Below are 15,928 nucleotides of genomic sequence, written 5' to 3'. Positions count from 1 at the left end.
CAATAGAGCTTTTCAACTTATCACCACTTGGTGTCAGTCTGGCTCAACTAATGTACCTCCTATGTTCTCTCAGCAGTTTTGAAACTGTGAGGAATAAAACATATTTTTTCTAAAAAGTTGAATATCTATTTACAGCTAATTTCAAAGATCAGTTACCTTGCATCCTGAATGCCAGTGCAAACTCATGATGGTCAGCTGATGTGAGATGAATAAATGTAGAATTCCTCCTTTCACATTAGCAAGAATGACACTGAATGTCTTTTTCTTTATTTTGCAATCAGCTTTCTCAAGACTCATCATGTGGTGATGGATGTCTGCCAGCAGCAGGACAGAGTGCACTTGGTTGGAAGAGCAGACTCATAAGTCGCTAACACATCTTATTATGAAGGGAATTTCATTTGCTTTGATCAATGACTCCAGTGAGAGAAAAGATTATGGTTATTGGAGAATTGACCTCCGTCTCACCATCATTTCCCCTACATTTAGTGCATAATTGATATTGATCTTCATAAGTGTTCTTGTCTTTATTGCTTTCATTTTTTTGTCTGTCTGCACCCCTCCAATTCTTTCCCATTTCATTACAACTTCCAAGGAATCTTTATTACCAGTGGTTAATAATAACCTAAAATTATATGGGAAACTGCTAACAAATCATTCAATAGATAACATGCAATTTGAATTATCTTTAATTAATTTCTTTATGTATTCATTTATATATATATATATTGTCTATTTATTTATTGCAGTGATGCACGTTAGCATTTTGGCACACACAGGTTGGTGTAACTTGACTGGCAGCATTGCCGCTCTGACTGGCAGCTGCATGTAAAGTCTGATGCACTTGCTCACACGCAACCAAACCTCATTGTACACAACCACAGATTCCTGCACTTAGGTGGAACCAGTGTGTGAGCCAATATACACACACTCTCTTTCTCACACACACCGACTGTTTAACACCAGTAGGAACTAGGCATAGAGCTGTTAACATCAGTCATAAAATCAAACTTTGCAGTCTCACGACAATAACAACTCAACTTCCGTCAATGCTGAGCTTATTATTTTTACAGTGTTTACAAACTACTGCACGTAAGATAGAATGTCTGTATAAACTAAACTTTATTCTCTATGTTAAGCAGAAGTTGAAACATTTCTTGTAAACTTATTTTATACATAATTTTCAGTTTCAGTTGTGGGTATCATATTAGGGTTCATATATTTTTTGTGTGTACAAAAGCAGCAGCTGAAACTGGTTCATTTTAAGGCCAATACTCAGTGTGTCCGCTTTCTCCTTTACAGGCAAACGTACATCTCAGGATGGAATGTCCACTGGATGTACTAGCATTAGCTGGCGTGTTCATGGGGTATTTTGCCTGTTGCATGATCAGTAAATCAATGTCAGACACAAAGGATGTCTGTGTAGTTGCATAGATTGAGGGCATTAAAAGATCATAACACTAGTGTGTCACATTTTATCTGTGCAGTACAGTAGCTGTGATTTGTTGGATACATTAGACAGTAGTGACAGTGTGGTGTTAGTAGACAAGCCTGTTTTTCTATCCGCCATTAGGTACTCCTGAAACGTCACTCATGTTGGGTTTGGCAGGAGCTATGCCAACAACTGTGGTTATCATGATGATTTTCTGTCAATATGTTTGGTCTTGCAATCTATTCCCATGAAAGATGCTTCTGGGTTTTTTCCCATTAATGTGCTCCAAATTATGGAAAGCAGCTTTGGGACTTTTTCAGGTACTCACATGTTTGTTTGTTTTTTGACTGCATGTGTGCAACCATGCAGGATTTTTCACAGTGTGTTTCTTCTATCTATGTTTCCTAAATCACAGCTCTGTGCAACCAGTCAACTGACACCACTGCACAGCATGACTCAGCCAGCATGTATGGTGTCTAACTTTGACATGCTGGTCTTCTAGTACACTGGATAACAGAAAAAGAGAGTGTAATAAGCTGATATTTATTCATGAAATACTTGCTCTTAAGCCAAACTTTTGCTTTTAGTTTTATGTTTTTTATTACTTTGAAACCATAAAACAAGGGGATAAAAAATGAATGAAAAAATAGGATATGTGGCAACTTTAACTTTAACTTTATGCTCTTTGGAGCTCAGGTCATGTTTTTGTCACTTGGCTGATAACAGAAAATTTACTTTTTCATGACAAGAGGACCTAAAAGCTGCAACATAGCTGCTACAGATCCGCATTTTTCTCTCTTGGTTTCCCTTGCTAAGCTATTCTCTTTTCTATTTTCTAAGATCTCAGTGATTACTTTAAGTTTATATAACAACATATTTTCTGCAGTTCTACTTGAACATGCTCATTTTTATTCACTGATTTCTCTGCATTTATGTGTGTGTAGCTTGTTTATATGACTTTGCAATATATCCAATATACAAGGACTGTCACCAACCTGGCTGGGATTTTCCTGCAAGACACAAGTAGAGTACCTCCTAAATCTAATTGAAAACTTTCAATTGTATATCAGTCAACGTGCTCTCAGTTTGGATTTATAGAAGATTCCTGTCATGGATTATGCTGCAATGGACCAGCTTGCAACATGCTGAGAAAATGTCATGACAGAGAAAGTTATTTTCTGATGGAAAAAGGACATTGTGTAAAAATCCACTTTTACTCCAGCTATTACCAATTGTTTAAGGTTTTTGCACTTTTGGATGGTAGAAATTTACTCTTTGGTTGTCCCTCTTCTGGGCAGCAGTTGGCATGAGAAACCCTCCATGACTTTTAAAACTGACAGTGCACACCAACCACTGTTTGAGTCCCCACAAAAAAAAATCTAGCATTGTTAACCACTCCAATATTCAGTGTAGGATGGAAAAGTGCTTGAATTCCCCGGCTAGTGAAATCAACAAAAGTTCATTAAAGTCAGGAGTTAGAAAACTGGACATGACTGGAAGTGTTAGAGGTGCTTTAACTTTTATTTTTAATTCATCCTTGCAAAGAAGCATTTACTTGTGTTACTTAAAAAAGTGTTTGAATCCAAGAGGCTACCTTCTCCTTTTTAATAAAGAATAAGTGAGCAGCAGAAGTGAATCCTTCTTTCACTATGTAATATTAAAATGGTTGCAGGATTGTCAAAATGCCTGAAAGGCAACATAGTAGACCACTATGCACACATTCATGAGTCATCCTCAAGATTTGAACATGTTCAGGTCTCAGTAAGTCTGCACTTTGTCAAATTGCTTAAAAATGGTGTAAGATTAAGAGTAATTGGAACTGATCAATATTTTTGGTCATGAGTTTGTTGAATGGAATCATCAGTCAAACAAGCTGCTGCTCTCCACAACAGCTGCACAAATCCTCTGGGAAAACGTTTAGCAGTGTGATCAAATTAAGTTGGGAATAGGTTGGAAAAAAGAGCTATGCAAGCCAATGTCAAAACATCATCTGAATGCTTGTTTTCAGCCACAGGAGCGTTATGGCAGATGCTGATTTGCTTGATAGTTGTCATTATCTGCAGGGACAGAAATTTCCAGGCAAAGGGTTTCAGGTTACAGTCAACATGGCCGACTGTTCTTCCTACTTCTTAAATTAAAACCACACTTTGCCTCAGTGTCTTCTTCTGTCTTTAACACAATCTTCAGTCCTCTCTCCTGTCCTCAGTTTATCCGGAGTTCAGCGTTAACAGTCTGTAATCAGATTTGTTATTACATTTTTCAAGGCCACAAAGACTTCATTCAGTCCACTTCTAGTAAACTGTGAGACCTTTGTCCACAGTGGATGGATGAGCAAGCTCATGTCAGACTGGTGATATTAGTTTGGATACCGTCCTCTCCCTCTACCCACAGAACTGTGTAACCAGGTGCAAATATTAAAATATGGACATTTTGGTTTTGGGCTTCTTTGTTTATATGAGAGGCTTTTTTTCCTCCTCTCTTTCAACTGAGGAGTTAAAGGAAAGTATGTTTACCTCATTCTTCCTTTTGTCTCCAACTTAACCTCTTTCTTCTCTGATTTTCCTGTATGAAAGAATTGTTCAGATGTTACAGTGGGAACATTTTCAAGGGGCGCTGGTCGGTATCCTTTGTGTCTCAACTGCCCAAAGTGTCCAATACTTGGAATTTCCAGACATCTTTAAAGATCTTTTACTGCATACCTTCCACACTCTCTCATGTCTTTCCTGTGGCTTATTCACCCTGCAACACTGGATATGATGGAAAAAAGGAAACTTTTAGTGGTTTAAGATCATGTTTCATCTTCATTTTCATCTGTAGCTATGTGTGTATAAAAGTATTGGGGTTTTTTTGTGTCATGGAGGCTAGTGTGGTTTCAGTGACTCCCTTTTCCCCCTCTACTTTCATCTTTAAACCATGACATAAGAGCAGCAGTATGTATCAGTCATTTGTACTAATAGAGGTCTCAGAGGCTCCTTGGTGGTCTTATTGTGTTTGCCATTGGTGGCGTTTACCTCTCATAGTGTTAGATATCAGTTTGCGCATGTATGTGGGTGTATATTAATATGAATAGTCAAAGCTGGTCATCACACGGCTCCAGTGTTGACGCAACAGCGTATTGTCATGAAGATGGGGTGAGTGTGTCCATCATACATGCCTGCTCATCCCCCCACAGGGCATTTTCTCCGAGGCCTCCCACCTCTTTACAAACCCAGAAACCACTTGACCCTTTTGCCCATAGGTGCTTCAGCCAGATACAAATCACTTGTCTTGACTTTTGTGACACACACTCAAGTATGCAGACAAGTACATACACTCCTCTCCTACCTGCTCATAAGTCATCTATCAAGTCTGAGTCAGCTTGTGGCCTCGGGGCACCTAAACTAACCTGCTCTCCCACAAACGTCAGATTCATCAACGTTGGGTTCTGTTTTAATAAATGCCAATTGCCCATGGTTACCTTGTTAGACATGGTAACACAGTGTCAAATTTCTGACAAATTAAGTGGATTAGCGATTCATCCTGCAGATGGTTTTTATTTCATGGATGCTAATGTGAGGTGTGTTTTAAATTTTGTGACAGTATGCCCATTTTCATTTCATGACTTTAAAGGAGTGCAGAAGAGTGATGTATGTATTTTTTCCCTGATTTTGCAAATTTATGGACATTATTTGTTACCCTTTTTTGCAAAGAGATCAACCTGCAGAAATAATAATGGATGTCAGTGCATGGGCTAAGTTTGCTGGTAAGATCTTCTTGTCTTTGAGACATTCTCAGGTTTTTGTTCACCCAGCAGATTGGCTTTTGGGTTAAACACAGCAGTCCTTTATGAGCTGCGTGTACAGTGTAAGTGTTTGATACGTGTGAACACTTCCCAGAATGTGTGTTTTTAGTTTTGACTTGTGAATGTGTGGTTTTTTTTTATGTGGGTCCAGTTCAGGCTGGGCGTTTTGAAGGAGGCCAGACAGCTGCCTTTTACTGCCCCAGGGGGTAATAAACACAGAGGGAGGGGTAGTTATTTACCCCTTTTATTAGAGCAGGAGGTAGAGGAGGGACTTTATTGGGGTCACACTGTAACTACACACAGCTGCAGGGCAAAAAAAGAAATAAAGAGGAGATACTTCTTAAAAGTGGTTTTTATCATCACTAAATTCCTCTCTCAGGATTCCATCCTTTTCTAGTTTTTACCTGTTGTGTGTGCGCATGCTTGCTAGCTTGATCTCATCCATCTTACTCCCCCCTGGTCCTTCTCAATTTCCAGGACCCTTAACAGCCTGCTAGTTGTTAAGCACATCTGCTGTCAATAAGCTGTACCCTGTAATCTAACTGGCATTTCCTGCCGCTGGAGACATGCCCACTGACCTGCACTCGGACCATTTGATGAATGGTCAACTGGTTCACCGTCGGACTTGCACGGTGACCTGTATTTTTCTTATAATCCTCCAAGGTTGCCATAACAACAGATGCTCCATAAATGAGGATTTTCAATGGATTAGGCTAAAGATGACAACATCAATATCACGCTTGTGTCTGTATAGTTACACATACAGATGGGTAACAACCTCAAACCTTGACCGTCTGAGACAGAGGGAGGAGTGGATTAAAGTCATAATTAAAGTTGAGAATTGTTGTTCTGGAAATTATGTAAAAACCAAACTGGTCACCCATGAGAATCTGTAAACTAATCTGTCTTTTAAAAGAACAGTGTTTCATTCATCAAGCAGGAGTTCAGAAATTTCTTTCGATAAAAATTAGCTATTCGCATTGATGCTATTAGGTCAGCAAAACCTCTGAAAAACACTTGACTGTGCTCTTTCTAATTTGTCATTCTTCCATACCTCTAATGGACAGTCAAGACTTGAACATAAGAAATCAGCTTGCCTGGCTTTGTACAATGGCAGCAACAACTCCATAACTAGTGCTGTGAAGCTTGGTCCACACAATACTGTTTTAACTCTTTGTTGGTGCTTTGAACAGCCCCACAATTACATGCTTAGGTTATAGTACTTTGTTTCTATGTGGTGGCAGTCTGAAACACTGTGGAACAATCTAAGTTATGGGTTGCTCCTGTTTGTTTTGGTGCTGTTGGTTCTTGAACTTTGTTCTGCTGCAGAAAAGCAGAAGTCAGTGTGGGCAAAGATTATTTCTGGTGTGCAAAAAGGCATTAACTTTTTGGAAGACAGCATACAATCTCCTCTGTATTGACTGAATATGGAAAAATCTTTACTCTGCATGAAGTTGATACCAGAATGAACCTTTTCCTGTGTAACTGATCAATTATTAGACATGCAGCAAAAGAACTAGCTCTGCACACCACCCACTACAAAACAGACATGTCATTCTTAGTTGATTTTCTGAATAAAATTAAACAATGTACATGTGCTGACTGGGTAATTTAGCTATCCTTTGGTTGTTTTTAGGCAGCTGTTTCATCATTTTATTCACCTTTCCATAATAACATCCTGTTGATTCTAGTTATAAACTGACCTCATGTTTTTCATTTTCATTACTTCCCAACAAAAGGTGAATATGTGTTTGCTAAAAAACAAAATGACTTATTCCTTCAGACAAAGTACCAATTAAGAATATTAACACATGAACTGTAGTTCACTTGCAATTTAAATGGAAATAAAAATGAGCACAAGTTAGTGCCAGCTTTCCTGCAGCTGACTTTATGTGCTTGTTTGGCAGGGAAAATCACAAAATGAGCAGATCCACATGAATTGGTGTGGAATAATGAGGGTGTGCTGCACAGAGACGATTGACATCGAGAGAGGGAAGGGAAGAATGGCAAAATAGAAAAACTGAGAAGGGAGCGAGAGAGCATGAAAGGGTGGGGACAAACAAGTTATTCTAGTTGCAGACAGCTGACAGAAGGCCCAAAATAAGATGGAGCCATCTAATGTGTACACATTCTGCAGCTACACTGACAAACCATAAAACATAGGCACTGTTATAAATGCTTTTCTGCTCCTAATGGTTCTCACACATCAAGAGAGCCAAGATTCGACATTAAGCTGAGTTAATAATGTGGTTTATTGTTTATCCCATAGAAAGTGTTATTTTCCTATGATCATATTTCATATAAAAGAGACACAATGTAAAAACCAACTGTAGTGTAGTAATAAATATAAAATGACGTCATGAGATAGAAAAAGTTGGGGGGGGGTTAGAGCTACAGAAACAGGAAGGTCATACGACCATGTCAAAACTGACCTGATACTGAAAGAGCTCATATGGTTTACACATCCAAAAATATAGTCTCACACCTCATCTGCTGTCATACAGCTCTTTCTCTCTCACACACACACATGCACAAACATGCAAACATACACACGCATGCAGACAACGTCAAATATGTGAGCTGTCATTGAGCGAATTAGGCCAACAACGCAACACAAATATTCAGATTTAAAACTCCAGCTGGTCAAGTTTGATGAGACAGATGGAAAACACAGGAGCTCGGACTATAGTGTATACATGACATGCTAGATACAATAACCACACTTATTACATGGTGACACTAACAGGGGAACTGGAATAAACTATAGGTCGTTATCTCCCAGCACTGAGACAAGGGAGTTGTGATGGAAGTAGTGATGCCGGAGAGAAGAGGGGAGCAAGGAGGATGAAAAGTGAGAAGTGCTCTTATTCATTGTCGTTCGTAGACCCTGGTGCATACCACATCATCTGCTCTCATGGTCTGAAAAGAAAGAGAGAGGAATTTAATGTGAATATTCACAGGGCTGCAAATAATTAGTTCAATCCTAAAAGTGAAAAATTCCACACATTAACCTCTATTTTCATTTTTTGTGACTGCAGCAACATAATGTCAACAACCACATGCTGTTACAGCCAAACATTGTTTATGGGAGGTTAGAGCCTAGAAATGAGCATTTGCTTCTCACACACTCTTTTTAACAACTGCTGGCTTCTAGATAGCCATTGTGGGTTTGGTGCTTTAAAGCACATAAGAGTCCCTAAATGCAAAGTTATTGCCAAACCTCAAGCAAGCATCTCCTCATAAATACTTTACTACAAGAAGGGCGGTAGTAGATGCCTGTATGCATCACCTCTGGTTAACTGGTTCACAGGCAGATCTGCGTGGGTTCAAGTAGTTGAACTCATTGAATTTAAAAATGCAATCCTTTTGCTACACTTATGATTTCCAACTGCACTGTCCATGCATCACCAGCTCTGTTTTGCCTTTTCTGCTACTTGTGATAAATGTTGTTTTGCAAGGAGATAAGGCATTGGGGTCAATTTGCAACAGAATCCCTGTCGAGTTAACATGTCATTGCAGACATACAATCATGGGATGACTGACATTCAATTGTCTGGCTATGGTCCCACTCCTCTCCTTGCCTCAGGCAGAGCAACAGGGGTTTGATCAGTCAGTGTATTTTCAAGACACAAAAGGCATAAAAAAAATTATCATGGAGTTCTGAGCTTTGATATCTCTGAACTGCACATTTATTTTAGGAGGGGTCAAAGGGTAATCAAGACACTGAAGGAGTGAGAACACCACAACTTGAGGACAAAGTAGTTGCATCAAGTTAAATTAAATGAAGCAAAAAAGGAAATATTACCATCCCCCAATTCTATAGACAGCATTTACTTTTTAAAAAATACTGTGTTGCACTGATGTACACACAGCTAAACATAAAGATTGCATACCCATCTGGCAGTCAAGTTTATGCCTTAACTACACCATACCAGTACTACGGTATTTCCACTGCCAAAAACTACAACAAAGTACTTTTAAAAACTTTTCTTTCCCTATCATCCTCATCAGAAGAGTGTGTTTACTCAGAAAGCAGTTGGTATCTATTTTAATGTAACCCAAACTTGCAAAACCGTACTATAATCCTAAAATCCAGTAAAAGTTTTGAATCATTATAGTCTGTTTTATACATTGGTATATATACAGAAAGTGTTTGGGAAACCCAGTGCATGGACTACAACATAGCTGCTCTGTACGTAGCAGTGTGTAATCAACAAACAAGCGATTTTGAAACTAAACTTCTAACTTTAGTAGAAAGTCTGCACAATTTACCAGGATCAGTTTGCTTTCAGTGGTGATCTCTCGGGTCCAGGATGTCTTGGGTCCCTCGCCTTTCTGTAGAATCTGCTCACAGCTGATCTTGCTGTCTGTCTCCCAGCGTGGAAAACTCTGAGTTCATGGAGAAATGAAAAATCAAACACTTTTATGGATGCTTAGACAAATGAATGACTGGCTGTCCAGATGAATAAAACGTTATTGATGAGTAAATGGAATTAACGAGGGAGTGTCTAGTGGAGAGGGAAAGCTCCAGCAGGGTGGTCACTGAGAGGTGATAACTTGTGATGCGCTCATCGTTTGTAGAGTGAAGCCCTGGTTGGTTGCATGTGTTTGCTTTGGAGACGGCCAAACAGAGGCCATCTATGGGAAAACGGGGAGAATTAGGGAGGGACGGAGGGCAAGAAAGGGCAATGAGGATGAATGGAGAGTTGAAAGGGACTGTTAAGAGTGTGAATGACTGGGGTGTAGTATGATATGTCTTCAGAAAGTGAAGGAGAAATAAAGCTGTGCTATCAGTCCAATTATGATGAAAAGCCAAATTAAACAGACTGATGTCATTTGGACAGCTCCTTCCCCACACACCCATTTCATCTGCTGAGTTATGGTTTTGTGTGTGCAGATAAAGTACAACCCAAGCTCAATTAGGAGAAGTTTATGTCTGTGTGTTGTGTACCGTGCAGGGACGTCCATCCACTGTGGTCTCATTGAACTCCTGCCCCACGGTGAAGGTGATGTGGGTGGTGCGGACTGTGGTGGAAGTTTTAATAGACAGGGTTTCTCCATCTTGTGTGATCTCCACCAGTGGCTTGGATGCTGCTTTTACTGCAATCTTGCGCAGCATAACATTCACACCTGAAAAACACGAATGACAAAAGAAAAAGTGTGAGATGGATAGTAAATGTCAATCTTGCACTGCTGGTGTGAATTTAAAGCACTTCTATAAGAATAACTAATGTCAAAACTCTTAACATCTTGGAACATTTGTAGAAAAGGGCTCAAACTGCTGTAAGGAACACTGAAAACTATGCAAAAGTAGGAGACTTTAAGTCTACTGTGTGGGTTGCTCTTAGTGTTTTCCTGCACAATCACAGTATTGGAAGCAAACTTGCATTGTGCAGCTCTGTGCAATAACGATGGCAGAGGAAACAATGAGGTCAGTAGACAAAGCATGTCTGCACATCTGTGTTCCCTTAATCATCTTTGAACGCACACATACTCAGACAAAAACACATTAACTAATGTGGAGATTTGTTTTTTTCTGTTGTCTATTATTCTGACTCTTCTATTTCTATCTGTCAACAACCACAAGGAGAAAACACACTCATAAATCAACATGAGGGGGGGGGGGGGGGGTGAAACCAGTTGTATGTAAGCTTGGGTAAAAGATATGCTTCTTTAAAATGATTATGACAGATAAATTTGTGATTTCACTTGTTCATTCATTTATTTTCTGAATCGCTTAATCCAGTGAAGGGTTGTGGGGAAGCTGCGTCCCATCCCAGCTCTCATTGGGCGAGAGGCAAGGTACACCCTGGACAGGTCGCCAGTCCATTACAGGGCATAGAAGGACACACACAACAATTAAAATGTATTAATATTAAAAATTGACAATGATAATAATAAGTTTTTCTGTGATGCACTGGCGACCTGTCCAGGGTGTACCCTGCCGCTCGCCCATCGCAAGGCCGAATTTGTGATTTATTGGTCACAAATATTTATATCAGCAAGCTGTAAACATTGCATCTATCCTGTTTACACACAGATACACACATGCAAGCTACAATTATTTTTAATTACTGTAATTTTCCTTTTTGTTTGTAATTCATATGCAATGCTTGGTAATGGTTCCTTAAACTCTGCATGTAAGAGAAAAAGAATGAACATTGACACATTTACAGGAAGACGGAAGAGGAAGGAGGAACGCTGATGTTACAATGTGGGAAGAGATTGGAGCAAGGCGCAGACCTCTGTGACCAGACAGCTGAGGGGCAGTGGTCTGTGTGTGGTGTGTGAAGATCTCAGTCCAAGTGTGAGGGGAAGTGTATGCACTGCTGAGTTAGGTTTCACACCTCTCACCTCACACACATCTCCACCTGTCACCAAGTGTAAATATATGCACAGACAAATGCACAGTCATTGTATCAGGATGTTCAGCCTATATACCAGGGCTATTTAACTTGGTCCCATGAGGGCTGCAGCCCTGCAGGTTTTCACTGTATCCCTGCTCCAACACACTTAACTCAAATTCATAAGTCATCGTGCAGAACTTCATGGGCTGTTGGGTGTGTTGTGCTGAAGAAGGGAACCATTGAAAACCTGCAGGACAGTGGCCCTTGTGTGACACTCTGGACTAGATGTGCGTTATCAGTGCTCTGGAAGTGCATGTTCATTACTTTGTGTGAAACTGGGTTTCTCTGTTATCATGAAGGAAGTGTTTGAATCATTTGCCAGCAGGTGGTTACTGGGATTTTTTTGGAAGTTTTAACACTGTATATTGCTCAATGAAAAGAGAAACCTTTTACTTTTTGAAGGTTTTTTTTTTTTTTTTTTTACAATGTGTGTATTTTTATATTATTATAGCAACTTACCCGCTTGACTTGTTTGGAACCCATTTAGGAGTCTAAAACTTCTTAAGCAACTGCAAAATCCTAAAAGTTTAAAATGACTCTCACAGATTTCTGCAAACCCAAGAACAAAATACTTAAATTCACACGGTCCTGATCACTGGGGACACACACATAGCTGCAGCTAGACAGACGGTCAGGGTCGGAGGTCAAAGAGCAGAGGAAGCATTTGGGACAGAGAAACAAGGAAGCAGGAGGAGAGCAGGAGTGAGAAAAGGAAGAGAGGATAGATGAAGAGAAGAAGGTAGTGGGTGCTGACAGGCTGTATTCAGCTGCAATGTGCCCTCAATGAAATGTGGAATCGGGCCATTCCTCTCTGTCAGTCATATCAAAGCAGTGGTATGTTATACGTGTGGGAGGGAAAATATACAGATTATTTGAGCTTCATGGCTTATGTATGAGAACAAAACATGAAATATTATTTCAAAACTTAGTCAAATAAAGATGGTGTCCTAAAAATATAAATGCACCTCATGTTACACATTTACCTGCAAAATCTTGAAGTAATGATGGCATCAGGCCCTTACATTTGCAGTGGAAACTTGTCTCTCTCTTTACTACATCGCTTCAGTTCATTGAGGATTGTGGACATTTGATTCTTCTCAGCTTCTTATCAGAGCATTTTAATGAAGTTGAGGTGAACTTTGACGGTGCAACGCTCATCATTTTCTGTTTTTGCTGTGTTTTGTTGTTCTGTTGCACTTGGGATCATTGTTTTGTTGTATGACCTAGTTTCAGCCAAGTTTCAGCTGTCAGATAGCCTCACTTTTGATTCTTCAATACCTTGGTATACAGTAGAGTTCATGACCACAAGCTGTCCCGATCCAAAACAAACTCAGATCATAACTCCTCCATCACAATGATTGACAATTGGTAAGAGGTGCTTGTGTTGACATGCTCCTTTTGGCTTTCCTCAAACATGGTTCAGTGCTGTGGATTATGACCAAACATCTCCATTTGGGTCTCTGTGAAATCATTGTTCCAGAAGTCTTGAAAAACATTTAAATTTAGTCTTGCAAACTATCCTGCCATGCTCTTTTTAGAAAAAGAGAGACTTTCTCCTGGCAGCTCTTACGAACAAGACAAACTCACACACTAATACCTGCAGAGTCTGAGACGCAACTTTGTCTTTTATGTTTAGTTTTATTTTGTTATGAGGTTAACTTGTAGGGATGCCCGATCCCGGGAAGACTGACAACTGTCTTTTCCTTTGCAAATGATCTCGATCCAATAATTCATTCAAATCATTCTACAAATCTCATTGCAGGATGGTGGACTCTCAATTGTTTGGCAAAAACTTTATAAGTCATCCTAAATATATGGACAACAATATAACTCCTGGTTTTAATGAAACACTCCAAACTGGCTAAACTCCAATTATCACATTCCCATTACTTCTCTTATCCACCTCAAAAGCACATCATGGAAACACATATGTATATCGAAGGTACACATTCTTACAGAAACCTCTCAGTAATCTGCAGGGTGCCATCCTTTGTTCTGTGCTTCCCTCCTGTATCCTCGCCCTTATACACTGCAGTTATAATAGGAAAGAAGACGAATAGATGAGGTTATCAGACCGAAGTTGCATGCTAATTGGTGAGTTATTGGTGAGGAATTATTGTTTCCTTGTTGTTATGTGTCTGCGCTCAGGACAGCAGTGTCTTTTGACAACTTCTTTCACTGACCTCCCATGCTGTGTGTCCGAGAGGGTGCCAGATAAAGAGCCGCCTTGTTTGGCGCAATCATATCTCTCACTGTGCACAACGTGATGACATGAAGTCCAGGTGCGCGCTGGAAACTCATATAATGGGAAACGACTAATGACAGATTGCTCATAATCCGTGTACGCGTGCCCACGCACGCTCGTACACGGTGACGCCTGAGAGACTCCAAGCTGACAAGCGATGGGGCGGACAAAACAGTGTGAATCTCAGCAGCAGGTGTTTGTCCTTCTCCCTGACTGACTGACACGTCAGATAATGATGCTACTGTCCCGCACTGTATTGTGTCATAACGGTCCCCTTCAAAACCCACACACACACACACACGCGCGCACATACACTCTTGAGGCTGTGACACAGACAGATGTGCCGCCGTTTGTCTCTATTGTGTTAGTAGGAGAGGCCAAAAGGGGAGATGAGAGAAAAAGGGGTGAAGCTGGCTGGGGGCCAAGCACTGAGGTTTGGGTTCTGCAGAATGACAAAGGACCCCCCCCCCCCCCCCCCACCCACGCGGTACAGGGTGATCCCGGGGCTGGTGCGCGGATGCAAGGGAATATTTGACCTACAATGTGCTGAGAAAGCTTGGGCACAGTTTGAGCTGACGCGTCTGATCTGTGTCACCAGGCAGGGATATAAAAAACAAAAAACTCCACGCAACAGAAAAACCAAAGATGAAAGGCAATGATTTAAACCCTTTTCTCTCACTTACCCAAAGCTTTCAATAGTTCCTCGAAGTTTTCAGAACTTTTCATTTCCCAAGTGCCAGAGAAGTCAGGGATTTTGCGCTCCATGTTCAGCTGCAGGTAGTTTGCTGATGCAAAGTAGAGAAACAGTCAGGTCCAAGTCTGGCGGGAGGGGTTTATCTGCGAGTCAAAACTGCTCCAATTATCCCCTCTAAATCTCGTCTGGGGGTTTGGGGGTGGTGCTGGATACTTTTGGTTCAACACTTCCTGAGCAGTTGCCTCTGCCCTCTTCCCAGGATGAGCGACCGACAATCAGAGGTGTTATCACATCAATGCGCTGGTGCGCGTTTTAAGCGGCTGCGCCTCAACAGAATGGCACGGAGGGGGGAGGGGGGGGGGGGGTACGGTACTTGTGTGGGGTTGCACACGCCTCTTTCTTCACGGGCACGCCCCAGAGACCGACAGAGTACAGGCAAAAGGTCCACAGAGCTTCAACATGACCACGCCCCTGAGGGCAACATGTGCGTTTCAGAGCTGCATTTAGAAACGCCTCTGATCCGCGCGCAACCAGGAGACAGCCAAATTGGCTATACCCCGATAGCTGCGCGCTCTGCTGAACCCACACTGCAATCATTGTGTTGTTAAAATAACTATAAATGATATGTTTTGTCATTTGCCACTCATCATAGCGTCATATAATCACGTGACTCAATGAACCGCTTGGATTTTTTTTTTTTTTTTAAAGAAAAGGAAGGATGTAGCAAGGCCAGTCTGTTGACAGAACATGTCGTCTTGGCAGGGCGGTGTGAAGGAAGAGCTAGTCAACTGCCAGACTGAGTGCATGGCAGAGCGGTTGTATGTGTGTGTGTGTGGGAAGAGAGAGAGGCCAAGTTCACCCCAGTCTCCAGTGCGCCACGGCAGTGTGTCATAAAAATAAAAACGGTGGTAATGGGATCCAGCTACTGGCTGCGACCTTTGTGCTCTCCATTTAACTGGGCCTGCGTCAGACGGTAGAATACTCACGAGGGAAGCATAGAGGGAGAGGCAGGGATTCAAATAAAAGGTGGGATATGCGCAGGTCTCTCTTAAAGTTTGTTCCCCCCTGCTGTTAGGACGGAAGAAAGGGTCTAGAGGAGGAGGAGATTTGTCAGACGGGGCAGGGTCAGGGGCCCGCGGGGTCGGAGGTAGCCTAATAAAGAACACACTCACACACAAACACACACACAATCTATGCATGCGCACACGGACACGCATGCATGTATGAGCTGATGATGGATGGAAACTGCACAAAGCCGCTGTTAACTATTGACTCTTGATGGATGATCCCATCAGCAACACTGCACGGCGAATTAACCAGGGCGAGGTAACCCGGGCGATTTAAGAGGGGGTGCATAGTCAGGATTATCCCC

General features: G+C 41.2%; 1 protein-coding gene across 2 annotated transcripts; it reads right to left on the bottom strand.

Annotated features, from left to right (window-relative positions):
- Nucleotides 1–5,564: 5,564 nt before the first annotated feature.
- crabp2a (cellular retinoic acid binding protein 2, a) lies at nucleotides 5,565–14,840 on the bottom strand. Of its 2 annotated transcripts, XR_013771325.1 has the most exons (5): nucleotides 14,546–14,840; nucleotides 10,162–10,340; nucleotides 9,483–9,599; nucleotides 6,265–8,129; nucleotides 5,565–6,214 (listed from the first exon to the last, which is right to left on the bottom strand). XR_013771325.1 is itself a non-coding variant. In XM_079241428.1 (4 exons), exons 1-4 carry the CDS (start codon nucleotides 14,625–14,627, stop codon nucleotides 8,079–8,081), a joined length of 429 nt encoding a protein of 142 aa, XP_079097554.1. In that variant the 5' UTR covers nucleotides 14,628–14,840; the 3' UTR covers nucleotides 5,565–8,078. The 2 variants fall into 2 exon arrangements, 1 of the variants encoding a protein (XP_079097554.1); XM_079241428.1 differs by having other exon boundaries at nucleotides 5,565–8,129.
- Nucleotides 14,841–15,928: the final 1,088 nt, after the last annotated feature.

This window comes from Telmatherina bonti, assembly GCF_933228915.1.
Source record: "Telmatherina bonti genome assembly, chromosome: 5".
NCBI classification, from domain to species: Eukaryota; Metazoa; Chordata; class Actinopteri; order Atheriniformes; family Telmatherinidae; genus Telmatherina; species Telmatherina bonti.
Note: the sequence above shows the minus strand (reverse complement) of the source record. Positions and strands in the feature narration are given on the sequence as shown.

Excerpts from the sequence above, each read along its gene's own strand:
- crabp2a (XM_079241428.1), bottom strand. The coding sequence starts at position 14,627 with ATGGAGCGCAAAATCCCTGACTTCTCTGGCACTTGGGAAATGAAAAGT. Across the intron at positions 10,341-14,545 it reads GGAACTATTGAAAGCTTTGG|GTGTGAATGTTATGCTGCGC; the intron begins GTAAGTGAGAGA and ends CGTGTTTTTCAG. Across the intron at positions 9,600-10,161 it reads TGGATGGACGTCCCTGCACG|AGTTTTCCACGCTGGGAGAC; the intron begins GTACACAACACA and ends CCATGAACTCAG.